The sequence below is a fragment of the Paramacrobiotus metropolitanus genome, unplaced genomic scaffold (assembly GCF_019649055.1).
Source record: "Paramacrobiotus metropolitanus isolate TYO unplaced genomic scaffold, Prichtersi_v1.0 Parri_scaffold0000127, whole genome shotgun sequence".
NCBI classification, from domain to species: domain Eukaryota; kingdom Metazoa; phylum Tardigrada; class Eutardigrada; order Parachela; family Macrobiotidae; genus Paramacrobiotus; species Paramacrobiotus metropolitanus.
The window spans coordinates 149,403-175,878 of NW_026570347.1; the positions used below are offsets into that span (position 1 = coordinate 149,403).

Genomic DNA, 26,476 nt, shown 5'->3' on the forward strand with positions numbered 1-26,476 from the left:
TCATACTTTTATTTTCCAATCGCCTGCCTTGAGATTACAAAATCCCGAAACTAGAAATGTTAGAAATAACCGTAAACATGTTGCTGAACTTAAATGTGTTAATATACAAATGAGCTGACATGTAAGCACAGTACTGACGATTTGAAATCCAGCTGAAAACTTTACATTAAAGATAAAACAACAGGCACTATTTGTAAAAAAATTAGAAGATTACCCTTTGGAATAGGGCATTTGTATCATAGAGCTACGATATAGAACCGGTTACTATCATTCTTCACAATTTCATGGTAACCCTACTGGTTGCACTTTCCCTGCGAGTGATCTCAACATGATGATCCGCTTTCTGGCTGTCGTTGTCGTGTGCTTCGGCCTCCGCATCCCGCAGTTTCTGTAGTTCGCGTCCACGGATCACAAGCTTCTCATCAATGCTATAAAAACAATACGGTGAAAAGTCTTACGTCGGAATAGCATACGTAATCGATTTGTGTGAGCTTGTAGAAGGGTTGTTTAACTTGTTTTAATACGAATCCATTACGACTAAAGACTGCCTTTTCACCTTATTTTTAATAATACCTAATGCTGTATACAACGTAAAATCTTGCGTATATTTTGTAGTTCTGTTCTGATTTCTTCTTATCACTTAACAGCTGCATAGCTGTATCATCTGACTGATACAATATTTTACAAAATTTTTTGTTCGACGCGTATATTTTCAGTGATTTTTGCCTTCAAAAATGATAAAAAAGTATTTTTTCCCAGTAAATATTGCATGGGATGCACGAAACCGTAAAAGTAAGCCTGTATACGCCATAAAAATACCCATGATTTTCTCCTGTGTCCGGCGCCGGTTCAGGAAGAACTTTATCGTATCCATCTTTTCCATAAAGCCAGTAGGTATTCATACCGCCTTTTCCTTTGATTTGCGTTACTCCCCGGAACTGCATTTGGTAACCACCAAGTTTTTCCAGCAAATTATGAGCTGTATCACTTAGATGAATACGGTAAGCGCGACTGGTAGATTCCATTCTAGATGCAGTGTTTACGGTATCCCCAAATCTAAAAAGCGTACAATAAATAATAAAGCAGTTTGTTTTGTAATTAATGCTGTGCACGAAATGATACGCTCGCAAGAGCTAAAAACAATGATACAGCCAGTTTATATGGTATGATTTCGCCTACAGTATAGTACAGTTCGCCTATTTATATAGAGTAGTACAAGTACTTCAGTATTGCAAATGCATACAAACTTACAAACAGTATCGAGGCATGGTTAATCCAACAACTCCAGCCGCACAAGAACCTATGGTAAAAAATTAATTTAAATACGTACCTCACTTGTCAGTAGATACTGTTGTTTTCAAAAGCGGTTTGATAAGCATCTTCACGTATGATTACAAAATAAATATCTAAAATTAATTCTTGTACCTGCACAGTTACTGACTTTCTCGTCCTTATTTAACTTGCTTATAAGTCTTTCCTGTGCTATACTCAGTATAGCACTGTTTGTATATGAGAAATTAGAGAAAATGAGAAAACAGTTACGCGGTATTCATTACATAACCATACCAGTATGTACGCCTATCCGTAAGAAAAGTGGCACTTCAAATAAATGGCGAATTTTAAATCTTCCGCACTGATGAAGTAATTCCAGTGCAACCGTCGCAATTTCTCCCGCATGTTTGTCTCCATTGGTGACCGGAAGTCCACTTACTACCATGTAGGCATCACCGATAGTTTCCACCTGTGTCACCACAAAAAGGCTTAATCACTGCTTAACAGGCTAATGAACTTCCGGTGTTTGTCCGCCATAAGGCGACATGAAAAGCCGGTATTCTCCAGACATACCAAAGGGAGCGCTCACAATTAGGAATATAATTAGTACGTGTATATTCTGCACGATTTCATGCACATCGCACACAGGTATGCGGTAATAATTCGCAGCATACCTTGTAAACATCGTAGAATGACAACGTCGTGTCAAATAACGAATAGAGATCATTTAGCAGGTTGACAATCTCCATTGGTGTGCTGTAGGCTGAGATGGTTGTGAAGCCGACGATGTCGCTGAAGTAAATGGTAACTTCAGCAAATGTTTCCGGTTCAACAGGCTGTCCGGTTTTCAGCTTTTCTGCTACCGTTCTAGATGCAAACGAAATGCGCTTTCAGAGACCAAATATCGATCGCTACTCGAAAATAACTAGCAGTGGTATATACATATCCCGGTAATCAACGAGGGGGATGTATCCCGCGTATTAATTATCCGGTGTATAAGGCTGCAGCACCAAAAGGTCATTTGTGATAGTTGCATAGTTGCTCTTACTGTGGCATCATGCGATAAAGTAGTTGCTCCGTTTTCTTTTTCTCTTCGTTTAATTCCTCTGTACGCTCATGGATCAGTTCTTCGAGATTATTACTGTACTTTTCCAGCATTGCAAACATGGAATCCACAATATTTGTTTTGCTGAAATGTAATCATCATTATTTTAATATTACTCACGTACGCACACAGATCGGCAAATTCCCACAGTTAGCAAGTACTTGTACTTGCCAGGGTAAAATGTGTTTTCGTAATGAAAACGTGGGATTTGAAATTTCGAGGTCTTTGTATACTAACAAAAACAAATTCAGCAAGCAGTTTTCCGCGTAAATGTCGCCATTCTTTACCTATTTTTGTAAATTAGTAGTCCACCATATATTTTTTATTCGGCAATAGCCGCTATCCATACAAACACTCCTGCGCGGATTTACACTACTCGTAATTAAAGTGATTAAACCAATAGTGTACGTGAAAACATGGCTTTCTTACAGCTGATAGCAATAAATAACATGCTGCGGAATTACATATAAACTTACCGTCCCTGGTTTAGTGCCTTGAATTTATTTATAATCTCATCGACTGATGGTCTCATTTCGGGATTTTCTGACCAGCATTCCTTCATGATCATAATTGCTTCTGGCTGTGCTGTTTGATTAGGCACATGTGGTCTGAGAAGTGGCGGTGGATGTCGGACCTTCTGTATCACTTCTACAAAACACGCTTGGTTGATAAATTACTCATTTTTCAGAAGTTTATCGTTAGTATTAATTAAGACTTTTGGTACGAGTATAAGTACACTAATCTGAATTGTTGGAGTGTACAAATACTGAGGCAAGCATCGAATAAAGAAGTAATTCCATGACCTTTACCGGAGGCGGTCAATTCCGACGTGCAAAACGGCCGCCCACGGAGTATGAGCTCCTGCATGATAATGGCAAAACTGTAGATATCACCCTTCGGCGTGCCTTCCCGCATTAGCATATCATTGCGCAGCATTTCCGGTGACGTCCAGTACAAATGCTCATCCGCCATAAAAATGCCCGTTTTTTCGTTATTTTGCAAATACTCTAGCCGATTAATGGCGTAATCGGTAATTTTCAGGGTCCATCGCGTGTCTATGACACATTTTCGCGAGGTTAATCGGCCATGAAACCTAACTGAGCTATTATGGATACTCTTGAGACCACGGACAATATCACTGAGGAAGGATACTTTGAACGACCAATCCAGCTTAATTTCTTCCTTATCAATCAGATCCATCAAACTTCCCCTTGAGCAATATTCAAACACTACCGCTGGCGGCCGGAACGACGGTGTGTGGCAACCAACGAAAAACGCCAAAAATCCGTTAATATTATCACCGCGTAAATCGCGCATATTGCTGATTAACTGTTTGACCGTGCCCCTCAACTGGAGGTTTTTCGTACGGATGTACCGCAAGAATACCACGTCTCCCTGGAAAAAACCCAAATTAACAACGCGTATAAATTAGATACATATGTTCCACAAAATTTAATATTAATATAAGTACATTAAGTTTGGCATAATTATCTCCGCTGGCTAAGCCAAGCTCAGTAGCCAGATCACTGTCAGCCGTTTTCAATGATGCAAACGATTTTCCTCCTTCGTGACCAAAATACCCGTTGGCCTGCCGGGAATTGGTAGCGGAACTGACGGAGAGCGTTGTGTTGGAGCGCTTATTAATCGGCGTCAGATCTTCGTTGTCAATGTAGAATTTGACCTTTTCTTTAGCTATCCGCTTCTTAATTAAACTCCTTCTGCAATGTAATTACGAGAATCATAACTCAATCAACACATCACGGTAAAATTATTATGGTCAGGATATGTACGCTCGCGTATCTATTCTGTATTATGCCGATGCGTAATCATATTGCAGTGTAAATATATATTCCACGTACCGCAATAAGGCCGTAACCAGCAGGATCATGATGACAAGCACAAATGCTCCAACACCAATCGGTAAGTAGATTTCCATTAAAGTATTATCATCTGATGATTCTTTCGAACTGCGATTTCTGATAACTTTAAAATTTATACCCTGGGCAATATTAAAACAGCTGGGCAAGTTGCAGTTCTCTTCCGCAGATGACTCCACGATGACATCCTTTTTAGTATCCAAAAAAATGGAGCTGTCGTTGTTGAGTTTCACAGCGGCCAAAATCCAATTTGGAAGTTTGACGTGTATTGAATTTATGTAGAAGATGTTACTTCCGTTCGGCAAACTTTGGCTCAAAATTGTGGAATTTTCCAAAGATTTCTTCAAAAATTCCCTGTCAGCGGATAAAACTTCCAAAAGATGCAGGGACAAAGATTTACTCTCTGATATCTCCAACGCCTAGCAAATGCAGATCGTGCATTATGCAAAATCGGTTGCTTAATTAAGGCATATATATCACAGCAGATATTAACTTAAAGTTCAATATACAGTTCACACATACATTCTGTATCTATTGTTCGTAAAAGTCATTGTTTTCACTACAGAAGTCTGTTTTATTTTCATTATGGAAGTTTTCACTACTCGAGGGCATAGAGATTTTAGTTTATTTTTAATGTTTAAATTTTTACTACAAAAAATGGACACCGGTACCATTACTGTGTAGCATAGCTTCTTTGATATTGAACCTCGGTTTGATATTTTGAATTCCGATATAATATTCGATCAGCTGGCGATACTCAAAGAAATAAAATATCAAATTATTTCCCGCAATTTTTAATGGTTGATATGTCCTGAATAAAATTATTATGCTGCAGATGATTCAAAACGGGAATTCAGATGTCTCAAAACTGCAGATGATTTAAAATCATCCACATTTTAGATACCTCTGTGCTAGAGCACTCCAAGATGAACACAAATCTGTTTCGTTTTGCGGCAAATGCAAAACAAAAATGAAATAATCGTAGTAAGCGATTTTAATGTGAATTCTAGACTGATTTGTTTATGCGCGCTTTATAATTTTGTAAATTATAATCATTATATCAAAAGTTTTGTACACTCTAGGAACATTATGTCTTCAGCTCTAAACACTTCAGTAGAAGTAGGATGATATACCGCGATAGAGGTGTCCTGCGATCTACGTCGGCACGCATAAACATTTCGTAATTTATGTCTTTCAATTTCTGCAATGCGCAGGTCTAAGCATGCAATGGGCGGATGGGCAGTCCGCTGCAGCCATCTGTCAGCGGACGTCCCACGCGTGGTACCGATCCACTCCCAAGGGCATTCTTTTGCATAGTGGTTTATTTGAAAATTATCTTGCACACAAAAGGTTACACGCTAGAAAAGCGGCGCTCTCCTGTTGTAACCTGTGCTGTATTACGCATTATGGCCCAATATATAATTTAATGATTATTACACGAATCTGGCCGCAATGCTGTCTGTAGGGATTTGTTCTTCAAAACGATACTGTCTAGGAGTGTAAACGGAAACCGCATCCTCAATATGAAGTTGTATAGGCATTCGACCTACATGGATATCGGAATCCGTATGGTTGGCATTGTTATCGTAAGCCGCTACAAAGACACTGCCGCCAGACATGGCTCTAATCGTCTTTTTAAGATTAACAGCACTCTCCAGGACGCCTTCCAGATCGAATTTCCCCACTATACCCTTAATAAATAACGTTATACTCCTTTTTTGGTTCATCACAGGCAGATCACATATTGTTTTACTACCAAGGCATCCGAATACACCTGAAATTTAATCCGTGGTATTAGTGTCAAAGATGGAAAACGTCGACTCATGTACACCATGTACAGAGTCGCAGCGGTGTTGTGTGTTATGTAAGAGTATAATTACGGTTAGAATTTATTGAGAAATCCTGGGCAGCTCCTTTGCGGGGCAGTTCCACAAATTCATGAAACAAATTAGCAAAATAACGCCATAGTGAAAAGGTCGTCCTGTCACATTCGCCGTTGGCGGTTACGTAGGCCACCGATGAGGTTTTTGGTGTGGATGCCAAGTATTCCAAGATTTTGGCTGGATACCATGATGGAGGCGTCATCTGGATCAGGGTGGTACTAGACGACAGTTTGTCCGCATCCCCTGAATTGTAATTAGATATCTGCAAACATTTGCCAGTAACTTTTAATGTATTTCCGTGTGACAAACTTGTAATATTAACTGAGAAGACGCCCGGGTACATTACGTCTAATACGCATACTCATTATTTTTACCGCAACAAATGAAACAGTTCTACAAGAGTCGTAAACTGCGGAATTAGTTATATTTGCTGAGATTGCATGGGAAACGTTGTCGGCACCATTCAAAGTACATACAAGTACATGTACTGTAATTATTGCGAAGTTGTGTGTTTTACCATTACAGAGACATTAAAGAAGGATACGCTCCAAAACTGCAGATATCGGGTTAGGGGTTACTAAATAGCTTGCACAACGCACAAAGAACAAGATGTCCAGGCATTCGCCAGGGTCCTGCACGCGCTGAGTGTTTGTAGAACGATTAGCGTATTTGGGAAGGACCAACGTTTGAAAATTCTTTGTTAACTGATTACATAGATTAAAGTTTAACTTTTTTGTTTTTTGTCCAAGTTTAATTCGGTGCACTTCACTTTACGATATTTTGTGCTGCATGCCCTGACAAAACATATTTCCTCTCATTCCCTTTACACTAAAAACAAATGTGCACTACTACTGAGAAATACGAAGCTGGCAGAACGGTATATAAACCAACGTTTAAACATAGTAGTAAAACGCTTCCGATGTAAAACAAGTCCTGAATTTGCTTAAGTAGAATATCATGTGTACGTACAGAGGTGGAAGAAAATAAGAAAGGTGGAATTCATCTACCAGTATAAGAAAGAAAGGTGGAATTCATCTGCCATTTAGCATGTTTTATAAAAAGCCGATTCGATAATACAGAGTATCCTTTTACTGCTGACTTGAAAACCAGTGTCAACCAACAATTGTAAGTTTGCCTTATAATTACTGGAAATACTTTATGTGCAATACAGATAATTTCAAATTGCATCATGAGTATACAGAGAATAAAAAAATATTTGTAATATATGCGTGCTAATAATATATGCCGACATCGTCTAAGCAAGACAAAAAAACAAGCATTGTAAATAATCACAGTAAACAATCATGGTGGAGTTAAATGTAATAAATCTGGAATCTGGATATACAGTAGTTATGCTAACCCTGCTTGAACCTAGTCGGTGTGGATCTTGCTACTGAAAACACCTCTTTAATTGCCACTCATGCGCAATAATTACCATCAGAACGATTACTATGAAGTGGAAAGGAGCGGCGAGTGTGCGTTGTTCATCACGCGAATTAGACGCTGTTGTTTGCACATGAAACAACAAGCGTAATAATCTTGCTGCGGGGAATCGGATTTAGATATAAGCCTGTGCAGGCAGGTTAGCCAATACAATTGACGGCTTGAATTTTCAAATTAATCGAGATACTCTCATTGCAAACAGTGCAAATAATAAAAATTTAAACTATTTAATTATTAAATCAAATCTAATGTATCAAATTGATTACTTTAATTAGCGGCCTACTCCCATTCATAAAATTATGGATTTTCTTACCATTTCGGTTGTCTGCAAACAAATTAGGCGCAATAATATTACAAATTATACTACAGCACTTTGGGATCAAAAGAAGTGCACTTAGAGAACATAAATTTCAAAATGACAAGTACAGAGAATTACAAAGTGATTAAAAAGAGTAAGAACCACGCTGCTTCGGAATACGCCTAGAAAAAGCAGATTTCAGTCACGTAAATCCAATAGAAAATCTATAACTGCCGTAATTTCCAGCTCCAGTTTTTATTCATTTGTTAAGTTGAACCAGATCATAGACACGTCATAGATCGAAGGAAATCGGTAATACCAGGTATTTCTAACCATAAGAATGTAACGGGCAGACTATCCTAAAGGTTACGATTAATTTAGCCATTCGCTTTAAAATAAACTAATTGTACGGCATTTTTCTATGCTCAATGTGTAGTGACCGCACCGTCTTCTTGAGCAACCTCATTTGTATGTCTAAATGTTTAATTTTTATTATAACAATTATTTTTACTTTGTATTTCGTGATCAACCTTGCGCACCATCGAAAAGCTGTAACTCGAACCACAAGAGTAAGTATACATAGATGCGCTGCAGCAAAATCAGTGTTTCGTTGTCCGCGGCCGTAAAGAGTGAGACACCGGAATGCTTACGTACCTGGTCACATCCAACAACAAACATAATAGCTGGCAACAGTCTTTTTTGTCGAACTATGGTTACAGCACGACAGTTAACCGGGAAGTTAATAATTATCACAAACACGCGATATTCTGTCTGATTCATTTGTACAACACTAGTGTACTCTGCAACTTCATCGCAGGGCGAATCAGGTAAATATCGATAAAAATAACGGTGATCCAATTTGTTGAAGGGTAACTCTTCCGGCAGCGTATTATTTTTACCACAATTAGCTGCATAAAGCAAAACTTTTTCGCCGGAAAAACAATGAATCTTGGCAATAATAAAAAGCATTATGAAAATTGTTCTGGAAGACAGTATATGGTATCCGAAAGATATCCATAAATTAGTCATCGCCAACACCGACAACGCCCATGTAGTCCGTTGGCTAGCCTGTGCATAGGTGTGGGATGGTCAAATGCCGGATAGCGTTCGGTGTATATTCCAGTGTTCGATATCGGCATTGTCTGTAGTGGTACATCCGCATGCTGTTAATCCTGCCCCGTGTGCGAAGGCCAGCTGTACATTTCATTAATGAATTCTGTCATGTATACAGGAATGGGATCATGAGAATGAGGGAAACGCGGAAGGTTTGTCTTCCCGCAGTGCCGCGCGGCGGTGTCAGTGTTGCTGCTGCTATCGTGATCAAGGTGAAAGAGTACTCCTTCTGCGCGCCGCAGCAGCAGCTATAAGGGCAATACATCCGGCTAACCGGAAGGCTAGACTCAGGTGCATGCTCGTTGCAAGCTGACTAATCGGATCTTAGGTGTTAGTAATCAACTATTACCTGCCTGCCTTTCCATCATATTTTCCCGTTTCCCACGTTATTACCCGCGTGCAGGACTTATTTCGTTCTCACTGCTTGTTGTCTGAACCGATACCGTTAACACTGTACTTTCGAGAAACTGGATCGGATCATGTACCGCGACTTCGCCAACAGAAAACTAGGAATGCTTATTAAGAGATTCCTATAGACTTTTTACATATTATTATGATGTCCGGGAGTTTCTTTCTATTGCAGTAGCAGCTGAATGGTGAAATATCACATTACCGGTATCCGTTGTTATATCTATAATATTATGGCATCTGCTTTCGCTATCAACTATGTACACATTAGAGGTTATAACAAGTTACGCAAAGTTTAGCTAGACTGACTCACAAACTTCAAGGTGAAAAGTCAAAACTATACAATCACAAAAAAAACTAATCTGAAAAGATCTTTCATGATTTGCAATCACTGTACCACTTAGCGATTTTGTTGCTTAATGCCTACCGAAAACTTTTAATGATACAATTACAAAGTTTACAGCCTGAACGGATGCGTTAATTTTTTGGTGGTTTACGTTGTGTTGCTTTTTTGTGTAAATAACGTATATTAATCATATTTCCGTTGCAATCCTGCCACCTGCACAGTTCCAGACTACCTTTGCAAATTCCGTACATATAAATATAAAATTATAAATGGGACAGTAAATATAAGGTTCACTGCAAAAAAAAACGCGCAATGCAAATTGTGCAGCATAATTGATAGCGTACCACCTAGCTGCATGATGCCATTCGTTTCGGCCCAAATGCATCGGCGTATGTGAATGATTAGGCAATCAGAAAAACTCGATCGATAAATTCTATAACTACTTAAAAACTAGATTTTCATGTTCCAAGTAAAAAAGCAATTCTTGTAGGCATATATTCGCTGAAATTTGACGTTTTTGTGGGTTTGCGCCACGTAGTTGCAGCATAATCCTTAAATTAATATCGTATCGATTTCGATGCACTAAGTATATGATTACTGTGAATTGGGCTTGTGTACATACATTTTGTGGCTGGTAGAAACTCCAAAGACCTTCCATTATGCTTCTATAACGTTGAACATATATGCTTCATTGCCGAACTGATTGTGAGTATTTGCGCTCTGGTTTAACCTTTTCACTTTATCCACAGGAACAGCAATACTAAAAATGTAACTTAATCTTCTACCCGGTAATTAAAATTCCAAATTGAAATATGTAAATTGCTTATAATTCAAATGCGCGCATTTGTGCCAAAGACGGAGCAAAACGGATCCTATGAGCCAAGTAGTATTATTAAATACTCTATCATTTGTAAAATAATTATTTATGTACGCACTGTTATGCGTACTAGCGGACGTTTTAAACAGCAGTTTGAGGATGCGCTTCGATACTTAAACAAGCAGCTACATGTATATTACTGTTATAGTACGGCGAAGGAGGAACAGGGCATGTAAGCACTTGTACATAATTCACTTGCTGCTCCCACATTAATTTTAGATTAACTACAAAATTATCATACAATTCACGAAATCATCCGAGGCTCGGAAGTGAATTAAAGAAGAGTGAAGTATTTTGTGTAAACTTCCCTTACTCACTTTGTGTTCTTGCTACATTACACTAATTTGATATACGGGTACCATGTTGTTTTCGTAATATATGCAGATCGACACACGCTAGTAATATCGTATTAGGCATTGCATTTTTTATACCTACAGTAATTATGTGAAGTGTTAAAGCATTTCATAAATATCCAACACATGTACATATATAAATATTTCTATGTTTTGTTTTTTTACTGAATGTACATACGGTACATTGCTCATTACTCAAGATATGGATAAGACAAAATAACGACATTTACCTACAATACAAGCATACTTTCCCTGAGCACAGAATTCTATACTTTTTCACGACTTGTACGTCAAGGATAATATATCTATAGATATTCCGATTCGACAACAGCACCTGCGAGTAAACGACGGTAAGTACCTGATGTGGAACGTCTGGGTACGCTGTTAAAAGTTACTAACCGCCTTTCACGATCTGCCACGCACGGTCATGGCATAATCGGCTGTTTTTCTAAGACCAGCAGGAAGTGATGCCGAAGGGCTTAAATAATAATAATTCGCATTAACACATAAGCTTATGGTCGCATTTTGCACAGCGCAGTACTGTTGCCGTTAAGTTCGTTTTATTTTCGTACATAGTGCTTCACTAACAGGATTTTCCCAACACCGCGTTTACTGGGGGCTTCATTACCGTAGATACAATATTTTACCGGTTGGTAGCTAATATTGCGGAAACCAGGAATACACAATACACAGTAGCTAAGCAGTCTTTGGATAAGCTCCGTAGCATTCTTATTCGAATCGTTCTTTGATAGTTTCCGATCTTATTTTATTCATTTTGTTTTTTTACTTCATTTTGACCAAATATATATGGTAGCAATGTCAGCTTCACGTGGTGTGGGTTATGGATCCGCTGTGCTTAATTTTGCGGTGGTGCTACCGGTGCTGACCGTGACCGTTGCTGCGTTTGGATCTCAAAAATTTATGGATGACGTTCAAAATCAGATACAGCAGTCACTGGACACAAATCTCAAAGCCGCTCAGAAGAACTTTGCTACCCATCAGGATAAAATTGGTAAAACAAAGCTCCTAATTATGTATTTTCCGTTACAACAGATATTTTATGAGTTACATTTGCATTGTGCGAATCCAGTCAGTCGCATTTCGGTATAATGATAAAAAGTATAGATACTGTTGTAATTAGTAGGGAAGTACTACTGTATGGACTTTGCCATTAGCTGTGTTTATTTATGTTTTTCAGACAAACTACACGAATCGATATCGAAAATGAGCGATACGTCCTCATACGGCACCGCACAGCCCAGCAGTGTTTATGTTGACAACGATGGTTATAGCCAACGAGTCTTTGTTTCCGGATCAGCCTCAGTGGCATCCGATGGTCAAGAAAGTTTCGTAAAAGCAACAGGTATTGCCCATTTATCCACAAAAGAAACTTCTTCCATTAACAATAAAAAACGAATGCAGATAGGTAACATCTAACGTGGTACGGTCGCAACACGCAGTTACATATTTCTACCATGCTTTAAAAATCGAAGCATCATTCGTATTTTATTACCGGTCGATGCCATCTGTGAGCGTATGATTTACGGAATAAGAATTTTCCATTTGGGCGTACAAACATTTTTACTTTAAGAAACTGTCATTATGATTATGGTTTCTCTATTTACGTCGATTTATACAAGTTTTACTTATGCTGTCATACTTTATTTCGAACTTGTACTGTTGTTTTCTAGGGTATTCATCTCGCGGACCTTGTACAGTTACGAAAAAAGAATCAGGCGGCTCAACTTCTGCTGAAGTACACTGCAAAGGAGCATCAAACGTAAAATCAGAATTATAATTACTGCTTTTGTTCAGTATTCTTTTACAATTTTAATTGTAAAACTATTTTTTAAACCAAAAACAAAACTTGTAGTTTTAAAAGTCGAGTTGTTGCTTTTATGCATGGATTGCATTGCTTGTGTGGTTTCGATATTTTCTTTACTTAATGTAGAAATGTTGTATTATGGAGGATTTTAATGTAGACTAAAATTTAAGCTTGTGGATCTGACTGTGAGTGGATATTATTATTAGTACTACTTTCTGTCCATTTAGGTGTTAAATTTCTTACTCTTCTAATTCCGGTCAAAAAATAAAAACTTACATTATCTATCTAATAGGGAGTAAGTGTTGACGCGCGGGTGAAGAATTAATTTTTTATTACGTTAAAATTACGAAAGACATCTTATCTACGAGTATAGGTTTTATAGTAGCTATGCGAATTATTCCGAATTTTCAATACGTAATGCACCACCGTAGCTAGAGGAGCTACGCTTACTTAGTTCGTACTATTTAGTTCTTGCACATCTTCATAAAATGATTTGTGCTAGTACAGAAATACTGCATGAATAAGAATGGAAGGTGTCGCTCACGAATTTTGGAGAAATTATTATACTCGCCGCGGATTCCGAATGCCACTTGTAATAAAGATAAACTGGCGGGATTATATTGGAGTTCCGGCAATTACTCCGTTTTGTCTTATCTATTTCTGATTACTTAGCAGCGCGTCTTCTATAAGTTGTCCTTATTCGGCGCACGACACGTTCTACACGGCGTTCGTATAATCGTCTTCTTGGTTTGCAAACATGTACAGAAATTCGATATTTTGGCAGTAGGAAACAGTCAGAAAACAGATATTTGAAAGGTCACATGTCATGCTTAAAAGTAATCGATATACACAAAGACGGTTTTACTGAATTTTGTGCACAGCGCCAGGATAATGGAGCACGCGAACGTCTGGACTGGATCACAGAGAAAAACTTCCACAAGTCGAAAAACGTCTTCTACGGATTCTAGTGCAGCGCACCAGGCAGCGGACAGTGGAGCCGATAATGTTTTTTTACGGAAATTTTCTTTTGCTAACTATGCACGTCCGGATATACCGGAAGATCACGGAACAGGCATACAGTGAGGACGCATACTTTACAATATAATGCCTCTATGGCAGTTTTACTGAGGGAAGAGCAATAATTATCGCCATCTTTAGATTGCCATCCACATTCTCACCGGATTTTCATGACCGCAGTGCAGTGTTGAAATTGCGATTTAATTATGTGGGCAATACCGGGATGCACTTCTCGGCGCTAGGACTAGGTGAGTTCACTGGGCACATACCGGTAGTGATTTCCTTTAATACTTATTTAACTGTCGTAACTAAATGTTTTATCAATGTAGGATTGAAAAATTTTTGAATTATACAAAAAATATTGTATCATTCTTACAGACGGTGAGCTTTTCTGTAAAACTAACAGCAGCATTTAACATAAAAAAATCCATTTAATTGCTACGCGTACTTGACATAGAACGTCGACTTTCGGAAATTTATCCGATTCAGACGAGCTGAAAGCTATCGACACTGTACATACGGCTTTGAAGTGCGGTATTAATTATATTGCCACTTCACCGTCATACGGAAACGGGGCGGCGGAAATATTATTAGGAAAAGTAAGTGATAAATTATTTATTAAGTACGTTTTACAAATTACTGTATGTAAATTACTTAAATGACTCAATCCAAAACAACCTTCGCAGCACACTATACGTGTATAACCAATTGCGACAGGAACAATAATGTTACCAATTTTTTCTCTTTTCCTCGAGTTCAGGCTTTATCTTCCGTTCCGCGCAAAACGTTTTATATTGGAACAACAGTGGGACGGTACCAAGAGGACATCAGTAAACGATACGATTTCAGTGCAGAGACGGTTTTGCGAAGCGTAGATGAAAGTTTAGCACGACTTCGTTTGCCCCATGTTGATATCATTCAGGTTGGCATTCATAATCAGCAGTCAAATACTTTGTAATTAGAAGCGTTTGTGTTACGAGATTGGTTCTGTAAACGGTATCCTGCGTATTTGTTGGTTGTGTATGCAGAATCAATGAAATAACAACAATAACAAGAAATATACGGTAATTCTATTTCAGATACAGGATGCCGAATTTGCTCCCAATCTCGAAGTGCTATTGAGCGAAACCCTGCCAGCTTTGGAAAAAGTGGTGAACGCGGGAAAAGCAAAATTCATCGGTAATGTGATTTATTGTTAATATCTACTTACCGCCTTTTTACCTGCACAGCGAATTTGCTTACACATAAGCAATTTTGCTGCATTATCGCTTACAAATCATTGCATCGTCTTCGGCAGGAATTTCTGGATATCCGGTAAATTTTCTTCAGTAAGTCGTACCCACATGTATTGATTGCCGGATTTGGATGTATAAGTTGATGCATGAACTTCTGGCTTAGCTGCAGTTTGGTTACCGTGGTTCACGTTTTTGTCAAGACTACAACACAAATTATATGAAGTTTATACCCTATATGAAGTCGGCACTTAACTGGCTTGTTGCAGTTTGCATACACCTTTACAAATTAACGCTTAGCTCATTTGCCAGGGATGTGATATCGCGAAGTAGCGTTCCGCTGGATACAGTTTTGTCGTACGGCCGGTACGGGCTGTTCAATCGGGATTTGAAAGACATCATCCCGTATTTGAAGGAAGGCGGTGTGGGCATAATAAATTCGGCACCACTGGGCATGGGTTTACTGTCTGCCAATGGTCCCGCAAGCTCCCATCCGGCTCCAGAATCGCTGAAAAGGTCAGCGAGGGAAGCTGTTGCTTTTGCCAAGGTACATTTCACATAAAGCGGTGCTTTATCGAGAATCCTGGATAACCAACGATTTTCTAATTACTTAAATAGAATTTCTGAGATGTTTTAAATGCCTTTTGTGATTGTGGGTAGGAACGCGGCGAAGATCTGGCTAAAATTGCTATGCGATACTGCTACCGAGTCCCGGATGTCTGCACAACTGTGGTCAATATGGACAGGTAAAATGCCTACGTACAGGGTACATATGTAGTTAGCTTACTGTATTGTTAAATACATTGAATGCACAACGCACGTCTATGATAAAACATTAATTTTCTTTTAAAAATTGTTGGTATTCCAAATTCTAAATACAGTTATGATAAGTGAAGACTCAGTGGCACAGCAGAACCACAAATACAGTATTCTAAAGTTTGGCATTACAGACCGGAAACTGTAAGAGAAACCTACGAAACCTGTATACAACCGATGACGGAAAACGAAAATTCTGTGATGCATGAAGTCGTGAAAAGGTAAGTAACAGAACTTTGCAAGTAATTAGAGAATACAAGTACGACAGAGTTCATTTTATTCAGTACCTAAACGCAAAGGTATCGCCGAAACACAAAGCCATTCAAAGATCAGACTTAAATTTACTATAAATTTTAGATTTTTTCTTCCTTTGGGAAGAACGCACTGGGAAAACATCGAAGTGACAAAATACTGGGAAGCTATGGAGAATGCCGGGCTGGTGCAACCACGACCTTTATCCGAATCCGAACACGAATTTCACATCCCAGAAACTAATTAATTTTAATTTACATACCTCAAAACAAATCCACACCAGTATATCTATGTGTATGTGCTTAATTAGAAGCGCAGCTACAAAATGTTGCGTACAAAGGTAAATACTGTATCAAATAACGGATCAACTGGTTCAAAAAAGTAACAAGGATAAAAGAAGTAAAAAACGATTTGGCATTAAATAGTATATCACACTCAGAAACAAAGCCGCACCCACTTTGGAAAAGAATGAAATAACAACGCTTATGCCCAAAATCTTTTCTACGCCTCAGTAGTGTAGTTCAGGGTGGGATGCCAGACGTAGCACATCCAGGAGCGCGGAATGACTTTATCCCAAAAGTTATCCGTAGTTGGAGGACAATTCAGACGGGCATAGTACTCGGAACCATACAATGTCATCAGAACGCCTTGGCCCAAAAAGATCGACAACCACATTACGACATTCCAAGCATGGGAAGACTTGGTCTTTGTAACAAATACCATCCACACTAAAAATAAACAATAATAATCAGTCATATTTTCTAGATAATTCAATGATTAATCTCCTCGTCCTGCGCTTTAGATGTCATACCCCCTGCAAATTTCGTGTAAATACTATCCAGTGTCAGACATTTTTTTCAGTCCCGAACACGGTCTACACATTACACTTAACTGCTGTATTTCATGAACTTACCGCCGAAAACAGCAAATAATACAAAGATGACAGGATAGAACATCCTTAGCAGGCAACACATCAAATATTCATGAACAACGGCGGACAGAAGGAATGTCACCAACATGGCAGTCGTTCGGTAGGATTGACCGAGGAGCTAATTCCAACAAATACAGCTCAGAAGCAAGAAAAATAGTAATAAAGAAAAAAAGACTTACGTTGACAATGTCGACATATACGTAACTGTATAACCAGTCGTGTACCACGATATTCCAAGTGCGATAGTAATTGGAAAAAGTAGTGCTATTCCACCAGTCTACACACACGAGTATGTGGTGAGAATGTGAACAACAGATAACAGACAAGGTAAATTTTTAAATGAAGTTTACCTCGATAAAACAGGCGATCCTAAAAATAGACAATGGCTGATAAGAAATCCACACAATGTATTAAATTAGCTTAGTCAGCTTCGATAAACTGCCTATTTCAAGAAACTCGGCACATAATTTTTCTGAAATGCTGAAGCCAATTTGTAACTTACCACTGATAATACAAAATTGTTACTTACTAGTTCCCTAAAAGAGTGCTAAACCGTCACCTTATTTAGGTGCACGAATATGAAACGTTTAGTGGAACCATATTAGTTCTTTTGGTACCATCAACAGGTATTTACCGCAAATCGCAGCATTTCTCCAAAAGCGTTCATCCATGCATGAAGGAATGCGTAAAAGATCACCATAAAATGCAAAGAGCCCGGTAAAATGGCATCGAAAATGGCCTTCAGAAAAACACCCACACTGACATGTTCCTGAAAAGAGAATAACCGCTACGATATCAGAAGGCAACGAATATTCTCAGTAATGCTGTCTTACGCGATTAAAGTTACGAAATGCAGGAATGCAAAATCGTATATACACATAGTTGCAGTATAGCACTCCACCCAAAAACTGAGCGAAGTTCTTCAAAACCAAGTTCCATCGGACCGCCTTAATCCTAAACAAATTACAAATGTAGTCAAAGTCAGAAACTGTTAGCATAATCTGTGTAAAGGGAATAATTTTACACAGATGTTAGCATAATCTGTGTAAAGGGAATACAGTCAGCAATCATTTTTTAAATGCTACCTTGGATAATTGTCGCGATACACCAGTGTAGGAATATACTGGAAGTACAGGTACCGATGAAAATCTGGAGCGGGATCAGGATGTTGCGCCACGGTCAGTTTGATCACGTCCGGTATTTTCTCCCGCACAAATGCATGAGTTTTCATCAACATGCGTACCTGTTTCCCAAACAGCGTTAAAAGTAAGTTAAGAATTCGGCTAATCGGTAGCCATTAGCCAATGCGTACCTGTTCGCCAACAACAATGCCTGCCGACCCGGGTGGAAGTTCAAAATGCATAATAAACCAGGCGGGTACAACCAAAAATATAAGCAAGTATCCCGTGTAGATTAGCAGCCAAAATTTATCGAACAGATCTGACAAAGTAAAAAAAAACATTTGCCCGTTGGTTCTAACATTTCATCTTTCAACGTTACAGTTACACTGATTCGGAAATGAACATGGACAGCCTATGCGTACCAATTTGTTCCGATTTTTGTCGATTTTTCGCCCAAAATGTTATCCCCCAGTATACTACAAAAAGGGTGCTAGCTTGCATAGCTAGCCAAAACATTACTACCGACGGCAGCTGGGCAAACGCATGAAGCCAGACTTTGTAATCCACACCAATTCTGAAAGTCAGAAAATGAACAGTGAGTGAGCAGTTACAATAAAAATTCAAGTTACAACTAATTAAACATAACTGCAGAAGTATATCGTTCGGAAATGAACATGGACAGCCTTTTTCTGACAGTGGAGACACATTTTTGTCGTTAGTGCATCCTTAGAAATATTATGAATACCCGGTATACCCGAAAGAGCCAAAACAATGATACTTTTCTGTAAGTTTTACTGTACTACTTCGTTTCACGATTCAATTAAGAATGCTCACTAGAACATCTCTAACGGTCTAAACTTACACCTCGATTACGCCATTCTACATGACAGACACCGATAATCTGAAAAGAACTATCACAAAAGTCCGCAACAATCTGGTATCTCAGAAAAGCGATGACCTGACGGTCTGGTCAAAATTTGCAGATTAGCATTTTATCGCTTCTTATCAATACTAAAGGTTACGGCCGTAGAACCAGGGTACTATACTATTCTTTCACCAGCAAATGCACAAAGAATGTCACATCGTCAAAAATATGCCAAACCAAATTATCACTTACGTTCCATGATCGAAAATATCGCTGATGATGGTGTTCGCGGCAAAAATGATCAATACGGCGATGAAAATTGACTGGATCGTATTGATGTGTGGAATTTCAAACAGATCTCTGCAATAAAAATTAAGAGATACACAGCTAGCGTCAAAATGCTTGATAACATACAAACCAACAAAAATCGGTTGGAATTTAAGCCACTTTAAAATTTCCCGTCAGTTCTCGTTACCGGCCTACGGTCTACCATTACAACAGACAATAAACACAGTGTATTATGTACGATAGCTACTAGTATTAGAATTTCTGTTTCGTATAAACGTGAAACTTCCTATTATTTATTTTTCTACAAAAGCCTGCGTTTCCAGTTTTTTTTAGAAAATATGGTCAACATACGTTAAATACGAGTTTCGCGCTACGAATTCCTTGCGCAGCAGTTCCCCGCTTTTATCGCCGCGCCGCATGCCTGGAGAAGCCGTTCCAGTGTAGGCCACATGGTGCACGGCCAGTTCGCTTTTGGGCACGGCTTCCGAGACAAACTTGTTTATTAGCGTATCCAGCTCTTTATCCACACATTCCAGATATTCCGCCTTCAAGGTCTGCGAGAAAACAATTCAAAAAATATTAGCAGGGATTTCCTCTATTTTTAGGAAGTTGAAAAACCAATTCACAACTAACCTCTGCTTTGGCAGTAAGCGTCTGGATCTGGAGATCGCGCACCATGTCGTAATTACCAGGCTTTACAGCTACAAAAACATAAACGTAATTTTAGTGCGTATAACGCCTATTTGGACTAAACGAATCTGCTTCAGCTTTAATTCCCAACGAAAATTTTTGGTAAATAAGCTTGAAATTACTCTCTGTGTCCGAAAAAGCGGAACATTATCTATTCGCCAAATCGTGAGCTCTTGCTGCAGTTCTAACTAAATTCTGAATTCCATCGAATTTTTTACGACATATAGTTTTTAGCTTTAGAAAGGATCAGACCATTATAAATCAACATCTCCCAGGTTAAAAACCTGAAACCTGGAGATATAAGATGCACTTACAAAGCACGCCACTGTGGCTTGGTGGATTCGGGCCGACACGAGCGTGCAAATTATCGTCGGAGACCTTGGAACCCACGGAGAATTTGATCCCGAACGAATCGGGACTGTGCGACGCATTTTCGGTGACAGGACTGAGTGGAACGTGTTCGGAATCCACCGCATGTCCGTTCAGCGCTTCATCGGACTCAGGCCGATTGATATTCAAAATGCGCCTTCGTAAATCATCGGCCATTGTTTTTTCGGGATGTAGATGCGCAGCATCAACCAGTTACAGAAAAACGGTTCTTGCAGGCGGTTTAATAATACAAATACTTTTAAGCGAATCAAAGTCAGTAACGCAACAGAGCTCGAAGTTAAATATGTAGATCATAGAATTTATATTTAGACGGCCAACAAAATTTTCCTAACTGAAAAAATTGAAATTCTGTTTATTGACTGCCGTACGTATGAACATCGCTACTTATCGAAAACACGAACAGCTGACGCCCAGTGCACCGAATGCACTTTGGGACCAAAATACGGGCTACCGGGTTGAGCGCACCGGCCTTACCCCCACAATCGAAGTCAGTCAAGCAGTTGTAATGAGTCATGGTCTCACTTACTGCATTGTATTAATTTTTGTTACGTATTGGTATTTGAAAACTAGAATAATATTCTGTGCTCATGATAATTTGATAATCTGGTTAGAAAGCTGTGTACTCGTACGGCCATACAGTTACGAAACACTAATATTGTAGATTAATATAAGCGTTCAGGTTCTGCAAGTGTCCAAATTCCAACTAATTTCGAAATTAATAATAGTAAGGAATACTTCTCAGTTCTCAGACTAATTTCTTGCTAAAAATAAGACGAACAATAAACAAGCCTACAAAAGTAAGTCTATACGAACGCATTTACCGCAAATATGGACAAGTTCCCGTAACACTTAGCGCGAAAGCATTTAGCGTGTTTCAGATTTAGGGTTACTGTACACTCATCCTCAGATTGTGAAACAGGAAGCCGGTGATTTCTTTTTGTTAATAAAGTACTTGTAATATACTCGTATCCAGCTTTTTTTACCATTTTGTAGTGTTGTGCTACTAAATAAAATTAAATAACGGCCATTTACTTAGTAAAAGTCCGCCTAATATTAAAAGTCTAGTAAATAGTAAGGTTTTGGAAACAAAGTTAGTAAAAGTAAGCAAATGTGTTGCCGGAATAGTAGAAAGTAAGTAAATATTAAGGTTCAGTGCTGAATAAATGAAGATCTTTACTAAATTATTTACTAATCTGTTTTATCAGCGTTACGGAAAATTGGCGTGTCAGCCGCCGCCACTCGCAGGTAAAGTGGGTGTGCGCAGTAGTCGGCTGCCAGCCTGCCGCCCTCAAAAGCAGCAGTATTTACTTTCAGTATGCACCTGTATAGCTCGATTAATGCATAAGAAATTTATCTGCAATTTTCAGCCGTCTTTTGCGCTTTGAAACTAAAAGCAATTCGAAACTTTCAATGCTAAATTACATTTATTTAGTAAATTTACTTTAATTTAGTAAGTAAATGTCCTTGGGAAAATTGAAATAAAAAGTAAAAGTAAGTAAAAGTCCCGAAAAATTTTGAATAGTAAGTAAAAATAAGTAAACTTTCAAAAGCCGATAGTAAAAATAAGTATACTGGCAAGGACTTTTACTACCCAACACTACCATTTTGGCACATACATTTGGCGTGCAATGATCAAAACACTTATGGCCAAATGATGGCATGCACTCACAATTCAGACGGACAAATACATACGATTTGGTACCAAGAGTTCTAGTCTAGCCAAAAAAAGTGCACCTATACAGAATAAAGGAATAATACCTTAGAAAAATACCAACAAAAACAATCCAGCTACAATCTAAGCAAAGTAAATTCAAATACCTAATCATGCATTGACCACCGACACGATTTACGAAAACAACTATTCCATCCGGATATGACCAATCCTTACTATCTTATACGAATAAAAAAATGAAACTTCAGCAGGGCAGTAGACATTTCCACTAGATGGATGACCAAGACGGATGACATGTCCATGCTTTTGGATCAGCCTTTACATCAGAATGCAATTTTTCTGCAAGGACAAGCAAATTTAACTACCATACCCATATATGCCCTATTGCGAATGGCTTCGTAATTTCGGCTATCGGCAAGCCGAGAATAATACCTCCGCTCCGTCAGCATCTCCCGCTTCCACGGCGCGTGTCGAAATTCGAGCCCGTTTGCGTACGCCGGAACCATCCACAACGGAAGTTTCATGGGAAGCTCGTACCATCTCGCGTCGTGCCACCTCTTCCCCATTGTTGTTGGCTAAAGCAACAAAAGTGCTCTGACCCACCAGCCAACGGCCTTCCATTACTACGTCCGACGGCGGATCATGCGTAACGTTCGTATTAGCTGACCAAATCTGAAAAACACATTTTCTGCATACATTCCGAAGAGCATAATTAAGTATTCTAATATTTTATGACACCAATTACACATACTATTTCGAAGTACACATCACACCAGGTAACATTATCCGCTGTTTGTAGAACAAAATGCATAAGTACCTATTTTCAAAACTAAACTGATCGCAAACAACAAAATTAGCTTACGGTCATTGTGGAATGTCCCTTCAGAGTCGTATGCCCATGGATTTTATAGATCGTTTCATTATCGGCCTCATTGTCCGAGCGCATATGCAACGTCCATCCACCAATAACGATATCCTACAAGAATCAACAGCAAATCGCGATACGTCCAGCTGACTTAAAAACATGGACTCACCTCTCCAGATTTATTTTCCAGCCGTACAAATTGGCCATCGGCATCGATTTCCACAATGTGAATGTCACCAGTAGCCGTGGCTTCATTTCGGTAATGGGTACGAGTTATCTGATCAGTAGCGCGTTTTCGGCCTCGGCGAGCGCTACCTTCTGGTGTCGAGGGGAATGGAGGTGAAGTAAGCTTCAATCTAAGAGTTCAGAAATCAGCCCATTTAGTGCCAAGAGATACGCAAAAGAAAGTTTTGTTCAGTATGTACGAATGCAAAAATTTTTAAAACTTGAAAATAAAAACATAAAATCTACAAACGAAATGCTAATGCGAGATTTACCGGTCTTCTTCAGCCTTCAACATTGCATGGTAGGCCGCCAACTCGGCATCCAGTCTGATTTTATCCCCATACATTTCCTGGTACTTTTCCATGAGCACGGATAAATCAGAATGGCTGCGCTGCAATTCTACTTGTCGATCAGCCAGCAGATCTTGCAGTCTCTGGATATCAACATCCTTGGAACGCAAATCGTTTTCCAAACGGCTAATGAGATTACGATACTCTTGGTTCTGTTTATCGCCTTTGGACTGCACTTCCTTCAAGCGAGACTGAATCGTCCTTGTTTCTTCCTGCAAGTGACGATAATCTGCGCTGTTGCGGTCCACCATCGTACGATAGTCTTCCAGCTGCTGAATATAAGTACGCTCGAGTTCATCTTGCGCCTCTCGAGCGACCATTTCCATATCCTCGCGCAATACATCCAACTGCTCAGCGACTTTAGATTTATAGTCATCTCGCAAACGCGTTTCCACTTCCGTTACTTCCACCACGCGTTGGCTTCTGAGTGTGGACATTTGCTGCAAACGAAAACTTTAATACAACATCCATAAAATCACCAAAAATTACAAGAGCGCATTATAACACATAAAAAAATTCATTAAATGCACAAAAATTACGTAGTAACACGTAATTGTAACCCTTAACTTTGTTACAGCTATGAAACAGTTCAACTGCGCATAAATCACAAATAAGTGCGCAGTTGCGCATAAATCACAATCTTGCAGTTGCTACTAACCTCTTCATGCAACGTCTTCTGGAATCGGAGATCTTCCTGTGCCGATAGAAGTCGGTTTTGGGCGTCAACTCGTTTAACGGTTTCATCCGCCAGTTCTTTCTTCAGTTGATCAATCTGTGATTGGAGGTCTTTAATCTTGCCTTGTGCGGTCTGGAAAGAAACTAATAACAATAATATTTTTCGTTACAAGTATAAGTATTTTATTGTGTCATATTTACTGCATTTCGCCCGTACTGTCTAAAAAAGAAGTTATCAAATACAGTACTCTAAATTAAAACTGGCGTTTTTTTAACGAGGCTCAATATTATGCCAACAAAATAGTGTAAACAAATGACCAGTGATGTGAACAGTGTTTCACAGCATAGCTCACGTACGTTGATCTGTTCTTCGTGATCCTTCATCCTTTCCTTCAAATCGGATAACTGAGCGCGAACATCCTTCAAAAGAGCCTCAGCTTCCTTCAGTTTTTTAGCCAAAGCCTTTTTCTCATTCTCGAGAGCGGAATTTCTATCGCAAATTTAAAACCGATTAATTTTAATATTTCAATGGTACTTTGTGAAAAACTAAGAATAAAAGACGCACCTGTTAGCGTAATCATTATTCTGAACCCGCAGTTCATCGCGTTCCGTTGTGGCTTCGGCGAGATCTCGGCTGACCGTGTCCAAGGCATGTCGCAAATTATTGATTTCTTTACCATACTGATCGCCCAACTTTTTGGCTTCGTGAGCTTCCGATGAATTGATGGTTTCCACGCGTTTCTAAAAATACCATATTTCTTTAATGCTGGAGTCATAATTCAGAAGTTCGAGTACACAGAATTCGAGTAAAGCTGGTGATCTTACTCGTAAATGCACAATTTCATCATCTTGTTGGCGGATAGTGTCGATGTAAGTGGCAAGCCGGTTGTTCAGCACTTTAAATTCATCTTTTTCTTGCTGCCGCGACAATGGCGAACCCGCCAGTCCAGAAGAGGTTGAAGAGTTGTTCAGATCCGGTGTGGATGCATTGGCAACAGGTGAGCGGCGCGTGCGTGTTTCCAGCTCCTGTCGTTCGTAAACCGTCTGGCTGGTCGTCGTTTCGGAGCGCGTCGAGGAGGAAGACGGGGTGTTCTTAGGCAGGCTCGAACCTTTCTCCTTTTTCCGTGTCTGCATTTGCGACATGGCTCCGCTGCAACCACAGGTATTCGAATCGGTGCTTTTATCATTTATGACGGAGAATTCAAGCACACCAGAAAAAGTCAAAGAACGAATAATTAAAAAATTGAAAACCAAGTGGCTTTAAATGATGAATTTTAGTTTTCTCTATCGCTAGCTTATAGTAGGAATCAGGAAATAAGTAGCCCGTTGTATTGTTTACAAATAACTTAATATTAAACTTTAAACACTTACAATGCGATCATCCGCACATAAAAATTATTTTACGCGCGCGAACATTTGATTTGAAAAGCAAATGGCGGCGTCGCGACAGAAAGAACCCTTTGTCCAGAACATAAACCTTCAGTTTTAGAACTCGATCCCGATCCCATGGTACTCCGTGAATCAGCCGTTTTATATTCTATCCAATTTTCTTACAAATCATAGCAGACTTACATCGGAAGAGTACACGTTCAAACTTCAAAAACAAGCTGGTAAGATCGGAAGGCGCTTTCACGTCATGGAACCATAAAACAACAGATGTAGAGATTACGGTTCGTGCCAGGCGAAGAAGTTGCAAGACGTAAACTTGCGTTAACGTCTGGTTAAGAACTTAAGATGATTAAAAGGCTTTCAGCTGAACTTCAACGGCAGATATGCATAACGAAGCCGCAGTGCAGTTTTTATAAGGTTCACACCAGCCAAAAGGCATCCAAATTAAAAGATTGTTTTCACTTTTCTTGCCTTTTAAAGTTTTAATAGTTTTCACTTTCCACAATCTTGTCTATTAACAACTGTACTGTACGCCGTGTACGGCAGTGACGGCACTTTGATGAATAATTTTAGAAAATGACAGCCGCAAACTGCAGACTTAATTCATGGTTCACGAACAATTCGATGTTCATCATAAATGGTAGTTGGGTGGCTCATGGACTATGGAGCATGCCGCCATGCCATGATTGCTTAACGTAACACAACGAAGTGCAGCCAATTAGGGGCTGTAAAGTACTCTATCTGTATGTAAGGATTGCCTTATTTTGATAATTTTGTTGAAATATTTTTGGTTTTGACCGCTGACGCGCAGTACTACTTATTTTTTTATCAAAAATTTAAATTTGTAAAGAAAACAATCACACAATCGTGTTTAAAATTCCAACAAGGTTGAAGGCGA

The 26,476-nt window shown here is 39.1% G+C and overlaps 5 protein-coding genes across 7 annotated transcripts; 2 read left to right on the forward strand and 3 right to left on the reverse strand.

Moving 5' to 3' along the window:
• Nucleotides 1-16: 16 nt before the first annotated feature.
• Nucleotides 17-11,205, reverse strand: LOC129598695 (retinal guanylyl cyclase 1-like). 2 transcript variants are annotated; one of them, XM_055496720.1, is made up of 14 exons: nucleotides 11,154-11,205; nucleotides 8,533-9,020; nucleotides 6,135-6,399; nucleotides 5,805-6,028; nucleotides 4,237-4,673; nucleotides 3,849-4,095; nucleotides 3,187-3,772; nucleotides 2,854-3,025; nucleotides 2,321-2,461; nucleotides 1,947-2,139; nucleotides 1,567-1,741; nucleotides 1,252-1,300; nucleotides 820-1,056; nucleotides 17-428 (listed from the first exon to the last, which is right to left on the reverse strand). In XM_055496720.1, exons 2-14 carry the CDS (start codon nucleotides 8,905-8,907, stop codon nucleotides 275-277), a joined length of 3,255 nt encoding a protein of 1,084 aa, XP_055352695.1. In that variant the 5' UTR covers nucleotides 8,908-9,020; nucleotides 11,154-11,205; the 3' UTR covers nucleotides 17-274. The 2 variants fall into 2 exon arrangements, with proteins under 2 accessions (XP_055352695.1, XP_055352696.1); XM_055496721.1 differs by lacking the exon at nucleotides 11,154-11,205 and having other exon boundaries at nucleotides 6,135-6,380; nucleotides 8,533-8,576.
• Nucleotides 11,206-11,248: 43 nt separating this feature from the next.
• On the forward strand, nucleotides 11,249-13,084 carry LOC129598700 (uncharacterized). Its single transcript, XM_055496729.1, has 4 exons — nucleotides 11,249-11,325; nucleotides 11,790-11,987; nucleotides 12,174-12,338; nucleotides 12,667-13,084. The coding sequence occupies exons 2-4, from the start codon at nucleotides 11,792-11,794 to the stop codon at nucleotides 12,771-12,773; spliced, it is 468 nt and encodes a 155-aa protein (XP_055352704.1). The 5' UTR covers nucleotides 11,249-11,325; nucleotides 11,790-11,791; the 3' UTR covers nucleotides 12,774-13,084.
• A 190-nt stretch (nucleotides 13,085-13,274) lies between these two features.
• LOC129598652 (uncharacterized) lies at nucleotides 13,275-16,551 on the forward strand. Its single transcript, XM_055496652.1, has 10 exons — nucleotides 13,275-13,879; nucleotides 13,959-14,065; nucleotides 14,274-14,416; nucleotides 14,578-14,739; nucleotides 14,897-14,996; nucleotides 15,115-15,145; nucleotides 15,362-15,596; nucleotides 15,710-15,795; nucleotides 16,000-16,086; nucleotides 16,223-16,551. Exons 1-10 carry the CDS (start codon nucleotides 13,692-13,694, stop codon nucleotides 16,362-16,364), a joined length of 1,281 nt encoding a protein of 426 aa, XP_055352627.1. The 5' UTR covers nucleotides 13,275-13,691; the 3' UTR covers nucleotides 16,365-16,551.
• Nucleotides 16,348-20,814, reverse strand: LOC129598651 (sterol O-acyltransferase 2-like). Its single transcript, XM_055496651.1, has 13 exons — nucleotides 20,327-20,814; nucleotides 19,956-20,023; nucleotides 19,674-19,876; nucleotides 19,287-19,394; nucleotides 18,592-18,743; nucleotides 18,361-18,488; nucleotides 18,134-18,291; nucleotides 17,882-18,002; nucleotides 17,683-17,817; nucleotides 17,399-17,417; nucleotides 17,228-17,325; nucleotides 17,031-17,166; nucleotides 16,348-16,845 (listed from the first exon to the last, which is right to left on the reverse strand). The coding sequence occupies exons 1-13, from the start codon at nucleotides 20,556-20,558 to the stop codon at nucleotides 16,619-16,621; spliced, it is 1,785 nt and encodes a 594-aa protein (XP_055352626.1). The 5' UTR covers nucleotides 20,559-20,814; the 3' UTR covers nucleotides 16,348-16,618.
• A 1,157-nt stretch (nucleotides 20,815-21,971) lies between these two features.
• LOC129598675 (lamin-2-like) lies at nucleotides 21,972-26,118 on the reverse strand. Of its 2 annotated transcripts, none has more exons than XM_055496698.1 (10): nucleotides 25,762-26,118; nucleotides 25,015-25,339; nucleotides 24,755-24,930; nucleotides 24,547-24,679; nucleotides 24,173-24,322; nucleotides 23,437-23,954; nucleotides 23,109-23,295; nucleotides 22,937-23,050; nucleotides 22,507-22,746; nucleotides 21,972-22,413 (listed from the first exon to the last, which is right to left on the reverse strand). In XM_055496698.1, exons 2-10 carry the CDS (start codon nucleotides 25,330-25,332, stop codon nucleotides 22,393-22,395), a joined length of 1,857 nt encoding a protein of 618 aa, XP_055352673.1. In that variant the 5' UTR covers nucleotides 25,333-25,339; nucleotides 25,762-26,118; the 3' UTR covers nucleotides 21,972-22,392. The 2 variants fall into 2 exon arrangements, with proteins under 2 accessions (XP_055352673.1, XP_055352672.1); XM_055496697.1 differs by lacking the exon at nucleotides 25,762-26,118 and adding an exon at nucleotides 25,561-25,715.
• Between the last annotated feature and the right edge of the window lie 358 nt (nucleotides 26,119-26,476).

Excerpts from the sequence above, each read along its gene's own strand:
- LOC129598695 (XM_055496720.1), bottom strand. The coding sequence starts at position 8,907 with ATGACTAATTTATGGATATCTTTCGGATACCATATACTGTCTTCCAGA. Across the intron at positions 1,742-1,946 it reads CATTCTACGATGTTTACAAG|GTGGAAACTATCGGTGATGC; the intron begins GTATGCTGCGAA and ends GTGGTGACACAG. Across the intron at positions 1,057-1,251 it reads ACCATGCCTCGATACTGTTT|ATTTGGGGATACCGTAAACA; the intron begins GTAAGTTTGTAT and ends TACGCTTTTTAG.
- LOC129598700 (XM_055496729.1), top strand. The coding sequence starts at position 11,792 with ATGTCAGCTTCACGTGGTGTGGGTTATGGATCCGCTGTGCTTAATTTT. Across the intron at positions 11,988-12,173 it reads TACCCATCAGGATAAAATTG|ACAAACTACACGAATCGATA; the intron begins GTAAAACAAAGC and ends TATGTTTTTCAG. Across the intron at positions 12,339-12,666 it reads AAGTTTCGTAAAAGCAACAG|GGTATTCATCTCGCGGACCT; the intron begins GTATTGCCCATT and ends GTTGTTTTCTAG.
- LOC129598652 (XM_055496652.1), top strand. The coding sequence starts at position 13,692 with ATGGAGCACGCGAACGTCTGGACTGGATCACAGAGAAAAACTTCCACA. Across the intron at positions 14,066-14,273 it reads CTTCTCGGCGCTAGGACTAG|GAACGTCGACTTTCGGAAAT; the intron begins GTGAGTTCACTG and ends GTACTTGACATA. Across the intron at positions 14,417-14,577 it reads CGGAAATATTATTAGGAAAA|GCTTTATCTTCCGTTCCGCG; the intron begins GTAAGTGATAAA and ends CCTCGAGTTCAG.
- LOC129598651 (XM_055496651.1), bottom strand. The coding sequence starts at position 20,558 with ATGGCCGATGATTTACGAAGGCGCATTTTGAATATCAATCGGCCTGAG. Across the intron at positions 19,395-19,673 it reads GCGCGAAACTCGTATTTAAC|AGATCTGTTTGAAATTCCAC; the intron begins GTATGTTGACCA and ends TTTTTATTGCAG. Across the intron at positions 17,167-17,227 it reads TATATGTCGACATTGTCAAC|CTCCTCGGTCAATCCTACCG; the intron begins GTAAGTCTTTTT and ends TGTTGGAATTAG.
- LOC129598675 (XM_055496697.1), bottom strand. Across the intron at positions 24,323-24,546 it reads ATCACGAAGAACAGATCAAC|ACCGCACAAGGCAAGATTAA; the intron begins GTACGTGAGCTA and ends GTTTCTTTCCAG. Across the intron at positions 23,051-23,108 it reads TGGAAAATAAATCTGGAGAG|GATATCGTTATTGGTGGATG; the intron begins GTGAGTCCATGT and ends TGATTCTTGTAG.